General features: G+C 36.2%; 1 protein-coding gene across 2 annotated transcripts in view; it reads right to left on the minus strand.

The window, feature by feature from the left end:
* The window catches only part of LOC114330321 (CD63 antigen-like), a 62767-nt gene extending 48526 nt beyond the window's left edge, over positions 1 to 14241 (minus strand). For both annotated transcript variants that reach the window (XR_007699552.1, XM_028279647.2), the window contains exon 1: positions 14060 to 14241. Coding sequence is in view for 1 of the 2 variants with exons in the window: in XM_028279647.2 (XP_028135448.1) it covers positions 14060 to 14119 (60 nt within the window). In the remaining variant the exon portion in view is untranslated. The remainder of the gene's footprint in view (positions 1 to 14059) is intronic.
* Positions 14242 to 14592: the final 351 nt, after the last annotated feature.

Consider the following 14592-nt stretch of genomic DNA (forward strand, 5'->3'; position numbering starts at 1 on the left):
TCACTTCCCTGGGTCGGTCACCAGAATGATGACACCAGAAGTTCTACAGCAAGAAGGACCAGTTACCATGAAATATGGAAATAGGGGAAGCTGGAGAACTGCAAAAGAGATGGTGACACCGGACAAAATAAAATGGGCAGTAAGTTCATTTAAACCATATAAATCACCGGGAACGGACGGGATTTATCCTGTACTTTTGCAAAAAGGTACAGAAGCAATGTACAAGCAAATGTGTACAATACTTCGTGCAAGTATTGCGCTGGGGTATGTACCAGTTGCTTGGAGGTCGACAAGGGTAGCATTCATACCTAAGCCTGGTAAGGGTGGACGTATGACTGCGAAGTCCCTTAGACCAATAAGTCTGATGTCCTTTGTACTAAAGACATTGGAAAAACTGGTAGATAGACATATTAGGGATGGAATATTGGTTGAAAGACCAATAGAACAAGACCAATATGCATATAGGCCAGGTGTATCAACAGAAACAGCACTGCACCATCTAGTACGGAGGGTGGAGTATGTTCTGGAAAACAAAGAGGTGATGTTGGGAGCCTTTCTCGACATAGAGGGAGCCTTCAACAACACCTCATTCGATGCAATCACAAAGGCTATCCGGCTGAAAGGAGTCGATGAAATAAGCTGCAGGTGGATAGAATGCATGCTTAAAAGCCGCGTGGTATATTCGACACTGATGGGCGAGACCATGTCAGCACGGGTTGCCAGAGGATGCCCACAGGGAGGTGTATTATCTCCGTTAGTGTGGAATCTGGTTATGGACGGACTGATTGGAACGCTCAACAGGAAAAAATATAATGTCCTGGGCTATGCAGATGATTTTGTCATTCTGGCTCAGGGCAAGTTCAATACAACTGTCAGGGATAACATGCAACAGGCCCTGAATGTAGTATCAAAATGGACAAGTGAGGTAGGATTGTCCGTAAGCCCTCACAAATCCAAAATAGTAGCCTTCACCAGAAGGACAAAATTAGAGGGAATAGGACCTGTGAATCTCATGGGGATCTCCCTAAAGGTGGAGAGGGAGGTAAAATATCTCGGAGTCATAATAGACTCAAGGCTTACCTGGAATCAACACCTGGAATGAATAACCAAAAGAGCGATGGCCACTTTAATGGTGACCAGACGCACACATGGCAGAACATGGGGACTTAAACCGGACATGATGTATTGGATATACAACATGATGGTAAAGCCCACAATAACGTATGCAGCATTGGTCTGGTGGCCAAAGGTGCAACAGAGAAATGCTATAGAGAAGTTAGGCAAGATACAAAGGCTTGTCTGTCTCAGCATAACAGGAGCAATGAGAGGCACACCAACTGCAGCAATGGAAGCCTTACTAGACCTTCCTCCCTTACACATCACAGTGAAGGGCGAGGCAAGGATGGGGTTACATAGACTGCAGGGTAATCAAAGCAAAATTGCAGTGGGCAAAGGACACTGCAGCATCAATGATATATGCGGGGATCCAATATGGGAGATGATAACAGACCATTGTATCCCCAAATATAAAATGGAAATACCTTTTCAGGTGGAAATACACTCCAGAGAGGTATGGGAAGATCCTGGCAGACATCTGAAGTATGAGGGCCACACCTGGTACACAGATGGGTCCAAGACAGAAGATGGTTCGGGATCAGGAGTATATAGTGAGGATAGGAACTATAACGGTTCCATCCCACTAGGAGAATATACCTCTGTATTTCAGGCGGAAGTATATGCAATCCTGCACTGTGCACGGATAAACAGATTGAGGACTTATACTAATAAGAGAATCAATATCTGTTCAGACAGCCAAGCGGCCTTGAGGGCTTTAAAGAACCCAAGGATAACCTCAAGGCTTGTATGGGAATGCCACGAAGAACTTGACACCCTGGCGGAACATAATGAGGTAAAACTCATTTGGGTGCCTGGACATCAAGGGATCGCTGGCAATGAAAAAGCTGACGAACTTGCTAGACGAGGATCAGCAACAGGATACTTCGGTCCAGAACCGGCACTGGGAGTGCCCAAAAGCACAATCAGAGACCGATTAAGAGGCTGGATACGAAGACAGCACAAAGAATACTGGGAAGAAATTCCCACGCAAAAGCATGCGAAGAGATTTATACCTCAGACATGCGCAAAAAGAGCTGAAGAACTGTTCAAAATGAACAGGAATCAGCTCAAAATTATTACAGGTTTCTTAACTGGACACTTTCCAGTAAAAGGACACCTACACACGATAGGACTATATAACGGAGATCTCAGCTGCAGACTATGCAATAGAGAGACCGATACAGTCAGACATTTATTGTGCGATTGCGAGGCGCTGGATCGTAAGAGACAAGCAATATATGGAAACTGCAAACCAAGTCCGACAGTGTATGGCACTAACCCAATGGACCTTTACAGGCTAGTAAAGGGCACTGCATTATTGGATTGGGTGTCATGAGAACAAATGGAAGGAAGCACAATAAGCTGAAAAGCTGCAGTGCCACCGGGGTGCATGCACGGACGGCTTCCGGAAGAAAAAAAAAATACAGGATATGTTTTTTGTTAATATTAATACAATACAATAATTTAAAAAATATTTGTATGTGGCGGTAATCACAATATCACTGACAATTAGTTACAATACAGATGATGATTTAAATAGAGTTGTTTATTATCTTGATGTGTAGCAGATTTCTTCAAAAAGAGTTCTTCCTGGATATCTACGGGCACTGTCCTCTGGTATCTTCACAATGTGGGGCTCAATCAAATTTTTGTTATTGTCATTAATAAAGATATATTTAAACAGCTTATTGAGTCTCTCATTAATAGGTTCAATTCCAGTTTTCTCGTACAGCATTCTGTTTGATGGATTATGAAGTGGATTATCAGGATGATGCATTCTAGTAATTTGTCGAAGGCTAGTTGTTTCAGCCACTTTTATATTATTTTTGGCTGGACCTTTAGAATTATAGAAAATTGCAGAACCATACTCCAGCATGGGCCTGCAAATCATTTTATAAATATTGGCTGCTGTTTCAATCGTAATTCCCTCATTCTTGTATGTTAAACTTCTGAAGTATTTTGCTCTAGTTATAATTTTCCTTTTTATAACTGCTGTGTGGTGCTTGAACTTCAATTTGTTATCTATTTCTATTCCCAAATACTTAACAGTTTGGGAGGGTTTAATAATATTGTCGCATATGTTTATAGTTGGTGAGTGATCTTGGATTCTACGGTTAAATATTATTAGTTTTGTTTTAGAAGGATTTATTGGTAATCTCCATTTATTCATCCAAGATATTGTGTCATCCACCTGCCTCTGCAATAAGTCCATTGTCTTTGTTAAATTTTTTCCATATGATATCACTGCAGTGTCATCAGCAAATTGTAGCAAATTAGTATTGGTTAGTCTATTGTCGCATATATCACTGCAATAGAGATTATACAATAGAGGGGAAAGTGGTGAACCTTGTGGAACTCCTTGTTGCACTGAAAATGAATGGGAATATGTTTCATTGATCTTAACTGTACACTTGCGTCTTCTAAGAAATTCATCAATAATCCATATTAGAGAAGGGGAACATTTCATTCTGTGAAGTTTATATGGCTACCATTTATTCATAAAATATATTTGTAGGTTTTGAGGCAAAATTTTTCTATTTTTGTTTTGCAGTTAGTTCGCCGTAGTGGCAGAGGTTGAAATGGTCTTTTCTTTTAAAAAGTTAAGCTGTTTTCTGGAAGTAAGCTCGCCTAGTAACATAAGTCAGCGACGGGACGACAAAAGACAACGAACCCCGGCTGGCTCTTTTCACATAAGTCGATTTAAGTGTTTATTTTCTCAATATACTTATTATGCACACTTCGCAATAATAGATGCAAAAATGCATAGAAGACTTGAGTGCTTGGAGCAGATGGTAGTACAGTAGAACCCCGATTATCCGGGTGCGGATTATCCGGGTGCGGATTATCCGTGCTGCGGATTATCTGTGCTATGATTTTCTATTACTCAAGTTGCGTTTTTGAGGTTTTATCAAAAATAGCGTCATCGTAAATCACTTGACGGAAACTCTATATGACGAAAGAGAGACTCATAATGAAAGATTTATTTTTTTTCTGTTATTTTTTATGGTAGGTACATATGCATGTGTATACGTACATATGTATTATACATAAGAAATACATGTTCGGATTATCCGTGCTTTTCAATTATCCGTGCCACACTTCGGTCCCGAGGAGCACGGATAATCGGGGTTCTACTGTATTACAAATCACCTACATATTTTGATAAAGAAAAAAATTTCCGAATTTTTGACTTATGTGCTTACTCACCTCAGTCACAGAATTACTTCACCAAAAAATATATAGAAAGAAAAGAAAATTTTGTTTTTCCATTTTACATTAGTATTTGACTTGCCAGAAATTAAAAATTTAATGTTAATTATTAAAATAAACCAAGCAAGTTCCTTATTAAAATTTTTTTGATCACTTAATCAGAACTTACAGCCTTCATATTCCGCCTATAAAACCTTTAAAATAATACTGAAACGTGTGCTTAATTTCGTTAGGATCGGTTTAATAAATAGTTTTTGTACCATAATTTTGTAATCCAGGGTCTGCACAAAAACATTGCAAATTATGCTGTGCCCAAAATAAGCACTTTAAATAGTCGTAATTTTTTTACATATAAAGAAATTTTTTTTTTTTTATTATCTCCCTTTATTGACAATCAGATATAAAACAAACATCTATAAGTCAATTTGTTGGTCTTACATTAAATTAAATTATTGTAAATGTGGTGACGTGGAGAGGTAAACATCCAGCGATGTTTCCTCAGTTACCTCTTAGGTCGGAGGGCCAGCTTCTTCTTAGTCTTCTATTGTGGACAGGTTGCAGTAGTGGATGAAGTAGTGGATTAGGATGGTCTTCTAGTTTGTTGTGGTGTTTTCTGTTGTTTTCTCGGATGACTTCGGTTACATATGGAATTTTTAGATCTGTGTGTAGAGTTTGGTTTGATACATACCATGGTGCATTAACTATTGCTCGAAGTATCTTGGATTGCGCTCTCTGGATAATCACAGTATTGGATTTGCTAGCACAGCCCCACAGTTCAATGCCATAAGTCCAGATTGGCTTTATCACTGCTTTATATATTAGCAATTTGTTTTCTATTGAAAGATGGGAATTTCTTCCAATGAGCCAGTAAAGTTCTTTGGTTTTTAGGTCAAGTTGCATTCTTTTCTTTGTTATATGGTGTTTCCAGTTGAGTTTATTGTCAAAGTGTAGCCCTAGATATTTGACTTGATTACTTTGTGGTATTTTTATTTGATTGATGGTTACTGGTGGGCAGGTTCCAGTCCGGAGAGTGAATGTTATATGGGATGATTTTGTTTCGTTTACCTTAAACTTCCACTTCTTCAGCCATATTTCAAGTGAGTTTAGATGCTCTTGGAGATTTTGTGTTGCTGCAATAGGATCGTCATGCTTGGCAAAAATAGCAGTGTCGTCTGCAAATGTCCCGATGGTTGTTTTATCATTTGTAGGCAAGTCATATGTATATAGTATGTACAATAATGGTCCTAGTATGCTCCCTTGAGGTACGCCAGAGTGAATAGGCTTGTATTCCGAGACTTCTTCATTAACTTTTACTTTAAACTGCCGTTCGTGTAGGTAGGCTCTCAGTAGGTTGTAGTAACTTGCTGGAAGAATTCTTTTTATTTTGCATAACAAGCCTGGATGCCAGACTTTGTCAAAAGCCTGACTGATGTCTATAAAGGCTGCTGTGCAGTACTGCTGATTTTCAAGTGACTGGTTAATGGCGTTGACTATGCGATGGCATTGTTGTATCGTTGAATGGCTTTGTCGAAATCCGAACTGATGATCTGGGATCCAATTTTGTGGATTTATTTCTGCATTTATTCTGTTTAGGATAAGTCTTTCAAGCAACTTGGAGATTGTTGGTAATAAGCTGATAGGCCTATATGATGAGACATCTAGAGGGTTTTTGCCAGGCTTTGGTATCATAATTATTTGTCCAATTTTGAGTGCTTTGGGCCAGTAGTCACATCTAAGTATTGCATTGAATATGTGCAGTAGTTTAACTATGCCCTTTTTGGGTATTTCTTTTAACATTTTTGCGGTTATCAGATCTTCGCCTGGTGCCTTCTTTGGGTTTAGGGTGGCAATTACGTCTCTAATTTCTTTTGGAGTAAATAGTTTTATTCGGTCCTGTATCTGTAGTGGTTCTTCTAATATTTGGTTCGCTTCTGGTACTTGGTCGTCATTTAGTGGAGTAAAAACTTCTGCTAAATACTCGGCAAATAGGTCAGCCTTTTCTTTATCACTTTTTGCCCATGGTCCTGGTGGTGTTGAATTTTTACGTATTGGAGGTAATGCTGTTATTGGCTTTCTCTTACTTTTTATGGGCTTCCATATAGAGTTGTCTTGTCTTGAAAGATTGGTGATATAATTCGTAAATGACTCATTTTTGACTTCTTGCAGCTTTGATTTTAATTTGTTGCTGATGCGATTGTATCTTGTTCTGCTGTCTGGTGTGTGTGTTCGTTGCCATGCAGATCTGGCCTTTCTTTTTTCAGCTACCAGTTTTTTTATTTCTAAAGGTATATTACTTATGTTTCTGTTGGGACTACTTTGTGGGGTAGCTGATTTAGCTGCATACTGTAGTATGTTTATAAATTTGTTATAGTCCTCTTCTATTTCTTCCGGTTTTTTCAGCCTCGTTGTTATTTCGATAGTATCGTGAATTATTTGTCGGTAAGTGTCCCAGTTTGTTTTATTGTTGTGCAGGTGGAGTTTTGGTTTTTTAGTGATAACTGTTGTACTTACCGTTGCTATTATTGGGCTATGGTCAGTAGTTAGGTCATAGCTTGGTGTTATATCTGTATAAGTTATACCGATACCGTTTGTTATGAAGAAGTCCAATAAATCTGGTTTTTTGTTGGGATCGGTCGGCCAGTATGTTGGTGTTCCCGTTGAGATAAATGAGTAATTCTTATTTTGTATAACATGTGCCAGTTCTCTGCCTTTTGTTGTTATAAGTCGTGACCCCCACAAGGTATGCTTGCTGTTGTAATCTCCCCCAGCAATGAATTTTGGTCCTAAAGTTTGGAAAAATTCTTCATAGTGTTCTCGTTTTAGATTATGGCGAGGAGGGCAGTACACAGCTGTTACGTTGACATTATATGGAAGTGCTTCAACGCTTACTGTCGTTGCTTGTATGTGTTCTTCTTTGTACTTCAGTAGTTCATGATGTTTAATATTTTCTTTGATGAGTATTGCTGTACCTCCGTGGGCTGTGCCGTCAGGATGCTCAGTATGATATAGTTTATATTTAGGTATGTTAAAATAAGTTCTGTTTGTGAAGTGTGTTTCACTAATTAAAAATATGTCAATTTTATTTATGTCTAGAAATATTTTCACTTCTTCTGTATGGCTTGGAAGGCCGTTGGCATTCCATTGGGCTATTCGAAGAAACTTAGCCATTTATTTCATTTTGTTCATAAGCATGGTAAGCATGTTGAGGACCATGCTATTTTGTTGGATTAGTTGGTTGAATAGATTCTTGAATTCTTCCAAAAACTTGTTTAACACAGTGGTTGTATCTTCTGTTTGGTTGCGTTTAGTTACTTCAGCATAGCTCATGCCCTGGGGCAGTGGATTGGATAGTTGTTGTGTGTTTCTTGTGTATATATCATTTGTGTAGATTGCTGATGGGTTTTGATGCTCTCCATTGTTTTTATTGCTTCCTTTGGTAAGTTTCTTATAGTGATCACATCCCTTGTAATTGGCTGGGTGGCCTCCATTGCATAACGCACATATGGCTGGCGTCTCCTTTGACTTTTTGCACGTGGTGGTATTGTGTGAGCCTCCGCATTTTACACAGACGTATGGTTTATTACAATATGATTTGGAATGTCCATATTGTTGGCATCTCATGCACTGTATTATACTGTTTTTTTGAGTTCGTGGAGGTTCTATGTGTACTACTCTGTTCTGTAGGCCTGTTATATTATAGACATCTTTGTTGTTTTGCGCGGGTTCTAAATCTACAAAGAAGAGATTAAGTGGTTCTTTGGTTTTTTGTTGTTTTACATTAACTATGTTTCTCACTTTGTGCCCTAACTGAGATAGCTCACTTTTTATGTCATCAGTATTGGTTGAGTGATGTAAGTATCTGATCACGATTCTGTAGGCTCGTTCTTCTTTTAGTTGGTACGTGTGATGGTATATATTTTTTTCCTTGAACTCCTTAACCAATTTTCGGTATATTTCTGGTGTTTCACAATTTATTTTGACAATGTTGTTTATTAAACTTTTTGTCTGGTATTCTTCTTTTTTGGCTATTTCCTCTAATTGCTTTGTCATCTCTTTGAAATCCTGTACCCCGTGTACAAATATTGGTGGAGGTTTTGGTATTTTGTTGGTTTCGACGTTTCCAATATTTTCTTCTGTTTCTTTCGACAGCGGTTGGAATCGGTTACCTGTTTCAATTTCGCTTGGATTTGGTTTGTTGTTATGTATTTTCTTTCTTTTATTGCTTCCCATGACTTGCCAAGCGTTTTTACTGTTTGTCTGATTTTCTTCTTCATCTTCACTGGTTGATGTCATATAGTGAGTTTCTCTGTCTTCGATATTTGCACTATTTTTACTTGATGTCGGCATTTGCTGCTGAACTGGTTGAGAGCTGAACTGGTTGGTATTTACTGTCTGTATAGGAGTTGTATGATACTGTTGTTGCATAGTTGGCATATTCATGTTCATTGCATTTTCTGGTTGCTTCATCATTGTTGGCTGCCACTGTAGTTGGTTATTGGTTGCTTGTGGTATTTGTAAATTTATTGGATCACTCTGTATGTTTTGTTGTTGATAAACTGGTTGTCCATTTCTGAACCCAATAAGATTCCCCGAAGGGAACATATTGTTTTGTTTTTCTCACTTATTGCTAATGGGTTTTTTTTTTATTGTTGTTGATAAGATAATTAGAATTCTTAATCACCGGTTTTTCGGAGCGCTTTTAACGATGTTTACACCTCGATGGCCCAGCGACGACTTATATAAAGAAATGCTTAAGATTTCAAACGCACTTTGAAAAATTGAAATCAGTTAACTAGGACAATAGGAGAGCAGAATTTTTTTTAAGTTATGGTGGTGGGGGTAGCCCCTCCAACCGCTGAGAAAAAAGTGAATCGGCTTGGTTTATCACTTAATAATTTGATCAAAGACAGTATGAAAAAACGGATGAGACCAAAAAACAATAATCTACAGTCTAAACTATAAGAAATTATTATTCATACAGTTGGTTGCAATAACTTTATTTAAAAAAGTATTTGGTTTACCACACCACAAAAATAATGAATATTAACTACATTTGAGAGATGTGTACCTTTGAATACATCGAACTCACAAAGGTTAAATTAATTGAACTCCTAGAAACAAGTAGACCAAATATAGACATCAATTAAGATTTCTACATTTTAAAAACGCCACTTTCAGTGTAAGTGAAGTCAGTAATTATTGTCGAAAGAAAAAATATAAAAACATGTTAGAAAATAGAAAAAAACATCTTTGTTTTATATTATAATATGTAATAATAGTAAATTAATATCTAGATTTCTTTATGCATGTGATTTCCTCTATACTTGAACATCTCAGATACTATTTGGTCGTTTCCTGGATTTTTGTTATTTTTTAGGCTCTCTATAATATTTTTTTGCAACACGAAGCTATAGAAACAGTGATAGAATTCTGCTACTTATAGTCACTGGTGGACTGCAATCTGAACTGAATCAGAAATAAACTGCTCGTCAAAAGTTAGGGATATAGAAAATTCTGCTGAATTTTCATAGTAGATTTTTTCGTGAAGATATTAACGGATTCCGCTAATTTTTTTTTTATTATTTTAGATTTTTCTTTAGTATTTATACAGTTATGCAAAGGTTTACTCAAACTTTTTTTTGTACTTATACCGGGTGGAAGAAAAGAAATGTTTTTCTTATGTTAAGTTTGAGACGCCCTGTAGGGAGGACGAGGTACAAATGTGAGTATACATCGAAATCGTATTGTAGTGTTATGTTTTGTGAACATTTTGTTTTTTGAATGTCCCTGATATCTTTAGAAACAAAAAAAATAGACAGTTTTGTAATTTAACATGTATTTTAACCGAAACAAAAGTTTGAGACACTTTGTATGGAGAAAAAGGCACAAAGATGAGTATACCTCGATATTATGTTGTAATCTCATATTTTGTGAATATTTTATTTTTAATTTCTCTAATATCTTTAATAACAAAGAAACTAGATGGTATTACTCTTTAATGTGTTTTAACTGACAACATGCATCACATCACACATGTAAAACATAGAAACACATATTAAAGAGTGATACCATCTAGTTTCTTTGTTATTAAAGATATCAGAGAAATTAAAAAAATAAAATATTCACAAAATACGAGACTACAACATAATATCGAGGTATACTCACCTATGTGCCTTTTTCTCCCTACAAGGTGTCTCAAACTTTTGTTTCCCTTACAACACATGTTAAATTACAAAACAGTCTATTTTTTTTTGTTTCTAAAGATATCAGGGATGTTCAAACAACAACATGTTCACAAAACATAAGACTACAATACGATTCTGATGTATACTCACATTTGTACCTCGTTCTCCCTACAGGGTGTCTCAAACTTAACACAAGGAAAACATTTCTTTTCTTTCACCCGGTATAAGTACAAAAAATAAGTTTGAGTAAACCTTTTCACAATTGTGTAAATACTAAAGAAAAATCTAAAATAAAAAAAAAATAGCGGAATCCGTCTGTTCACGAAAAAATCAACTATGAAAATCAGCCTAATTTTCTATATCCCTATAACTTTTGACGAGCAGTTTATTAGCAATGACGATTCAAGATGAAGAGTTTCTACAAAACTTTGGAAGAAAAGTATTGGGGACCATATATGGCGGAGTTAACAAACAGGGTCTGTGGAGAAGGTGACAGACACTCGACAGGGCAGGATGAAAGAATGTTTTGAGGCAGGCCAACCCTCACCAAGACCTGTAGTACCAGCTGATGATGATCATCATATTTAGATCTTATTCCCTAGTGGGAGGCATCTCATCCATATGATTTGAATTTGACTGTGTACTTGGATATTCCTCCTCATTATCTAAGTTTACTTCCAAAATTTGTTGTCCATTCAGCAAGTGATCGAAATATTCCTTCCATCTGTTTAAAATTTCTATTCCATTTATTAGAGTTTTTCTATTTTGGTTTCTCAGAAATAGAGGTTACACATCCTTTTTCATTTTTTGCCCAATACCTGCGATACCCCTGCCCCACGAGCTGCTTGATAACATTAAATATAGAAGGAGGGCCTATTTTGGACACGTAGTAAGGGGAGACCAGTATAATATTCTTCAACTTATTATGATGGGTAAAATCGAAGGACGCAAAGGAATTGGTAGAAAGCAGGCCTCTTGGTTGAAGAATATCAGGAAGTGGACAGGAATAAAGAAAGCAGAACAACTATTTAGAATAGTTCGAGACAGAGACAGTTTTGCCATGTTAATCGCCAAAGTCAAGGACACTTAATAGGGCACGTTAAGAAGAAGTCCCTGATACAGATTTCTTATATCTTTATTTTTGTAATTTTCCTCAACTTCTTCCAAGAACCTTCTTACATCTTCTTTTTTTATTTCTTTCTTATTTTTTTAGATCTTTTTTGTTGTTCAGTGTACCCACTTGCAGCATCTTCTGATCCTAATTTCAGCATTCTTAGTCTTAATTTACTTTGGTCCTTTAATTCTTTTTTACATTCGTCTTTGAACTGTTTTCTTCATTTTTCTAATTTCTTCTCTACTGTGTTTAGCCAATTTTACTATGCCTCTCTTAATTCTTTCCCATATTTGTTCTGGTTTCTCCTCCACTTCTTTGGTTTTATTCATCTCCTCGTTGAATGCTTGTTTATAATTTATTTTTCTCTCATTAACCTTGTAGTCCTCTTCATTCTTTATTTTTCTGTTTTAAGTTCTTCAGAACTGGTATAATCTGTTTCATTCTCGCTCCTACCATAAAGTTGTCAAAGTTTGCATCTGGCCTACCAAAAGAATGGTTGGAAGCAATAACATGTCCGATTTACTAAGGAGATAAGAGCAAATGCAAAAATTATAGAGGCATAGAATCAATGCCTGATGATGAGGTGCTCAGAGCAACAGTGGACTAACCCCAAAAACAAAGTTTTGAGATAAATGCAATATTTGCATTCGTATTTCCATTATGCTTATGGGATGGCGCTACAAATTATGTAGCGCAATTTAGCCAAATATAGAGGTAGGTTGTGTAAACCCCTTTTAATCCGAAGATTTAATGTTGCTGTTTTTATTGATATATTAATCTAAAAATGCTCAATTTGTGGCTTAGGCCACTGTTGCTCTGAGCACCTTATATATCAATAATAGAAAGAAGCAAACAGGAAGTGATATGGATAACTAAAGAATTAGAAGAAAAAGCCATAAAAAAGGACAATATATTTAGAAAGATGAAAGATTTAGGTAAGAGGAAAGTATTTAGCAGTACAAACAAATAATACATATAGATTTGGGGAAGTTAAGAGGTTCGAATATCTAGGAACAATAATTATAACATGAAAACCAAATATAGAAGAAAAAATCCAAAACAAACTAAGGAAAGTGATATAAGTGTATTTATAAATTAAATAGGTTGCTATGAAATAAAAGCATTACAAGAGGTGCCAAATTAAGAATATTTATACAGAACAGTTATTAGGTCTATAGTAACTGATGCATCAAAAACATGGACATAAAATAAAAAGCAACAAGAAATGGTGTAGATATGGAAAAGAAAAGTACCAAGGAATACATAATTCTAGTAAAAATGGAGAAGGTGTTTGGAACAAAAGGACAAATGAAGATATGAGAGAGTAATACGAACCCAATGACCAGATGGCTAGGAAATATATAGAGGATGCCGAAGGGTAGAGTACCGAAAATGCTACTGTCAAGTACAATAGGAGGATGTCACAGAAGAGGTCAACCTAGAACAAGGTGGAAACTGGAAAGTGGATGTAGAAGATGATCTTAAAATACCTACTCAATGTCACAAATTGGAGGACAAAATAAATGGACAAGAACAGATGGAGGAGAATGGTGAATCAAGCCATGAGCCTTTCACAGTCCTTTACTAGGCTCATGGCTTATAGAACTTGCTTCACTAGTCCTTCGATACAGTTTTTCTTTCTTTCGTTTTATTGACGCGCTTTTAAGTTTATTTTGGTACTTTTTTAGCATAATTTCACCAGTTGATCTCCACTATTTTCCTGTCAAATTGTAGATCCTCTGTTCTTCCTAAATAAGCTCTAATATTTCATTAATCAATTTTCAATCAGTTAACTTCTTCAACCACACATTTGCAAATGTTTTTAATACAATAATTATTATTGTGTATATATATGCTCAACAATGAATAAAAACTAGTATAATTGAATAAAAAAACAAGATATATTAACATAAAAAAGTTAAATATATGAAAGAACATGTTTGTTAGAGGCATCTTATCAGTATATGGGTGTTCTTGCTTTGTAATTGTATTATTAAATCAAACAATCTACTAGGTACCTAATAAGATAATGGTTTGCATGTTCATGTTAATGTTAAAATATAAAGAATGTTACTGAAGAAACATAAAAATATTCAAAGGAGTAGTTCACTTGTTTACTAGGTAGAATTAATGTAAATTCTAAGGAAATTTTCCATCAGGAAGTCACTAGGACACATACAGAATACATAATAAACAAATCATGTAGATGTAGGCGATAATCCAATGCATAGGTGTATTCATATATTTATTTATAGATGTCATTTCTTAAAATATTTACGTTTCTTTAACAATTAATCAACAAACACTATTTTAAAAAATGATCTCAAAAAAGTAGGGGACATGCTGTCAGCATCCAGGCTCAAAATAATCGATTGCTGCTGCAAATAGGGCACTTGACATATAAAATGGCTGCAGAAAACAGATATTTACGTACCAAAAAGAGTATGTTGAGTACCACAAACAGGTATTTCATACAGGTATAGCCAGCACCCATGTTTAATGTTGATGAATGGACCAACAAGATGATAGCACGATACTTTTAAATTGTTGCACAAATGTAAACAAATCACCACATCAATCCCGCGCGTAACTCGAGCTCAAATGCTGATTTTGGGGAAATGGAAACCGGAGTGGAGGGGGTACATCTCTGTGGAACTTGCATCTCGGGGCAGCTATTTAGGATCCTGCTGACTACAAGCGTCTATAGCCGATGCCAGCCGTAGGCTCATTCGCGCTAGTTTGAAATATGAAATTTTAAGTACATTTTACGTACAGTTTATTACTTTTAATACGTTTTTTATCATTGTCTCCATTGTAGAATTATTTTGCTATCTAAAACGAGTGTCTATTCAATATTTTGAATACCTACACAAACAATAATTTAAACTTATCTACTTAACCTTTCGTTACTCGCGCCAACTTTTTGTGATCGGATACTCGCGCACGGTGCAGGAGACCGGGTCCAAA

This window comes from Diabrotica virgifera, chromosome 7, assembly GCF_917563875.1.
Source record: "Diabrotica virgifera virgifera chromosome 7, PGI_DIABVI_V3a".
Lineage (NCBI taxonomy): Eukaryota > Metazoa > Arthropoda > Insecta > Coleoptera > Chrysomelidae > Diabrotica > Diabrotica virgifera.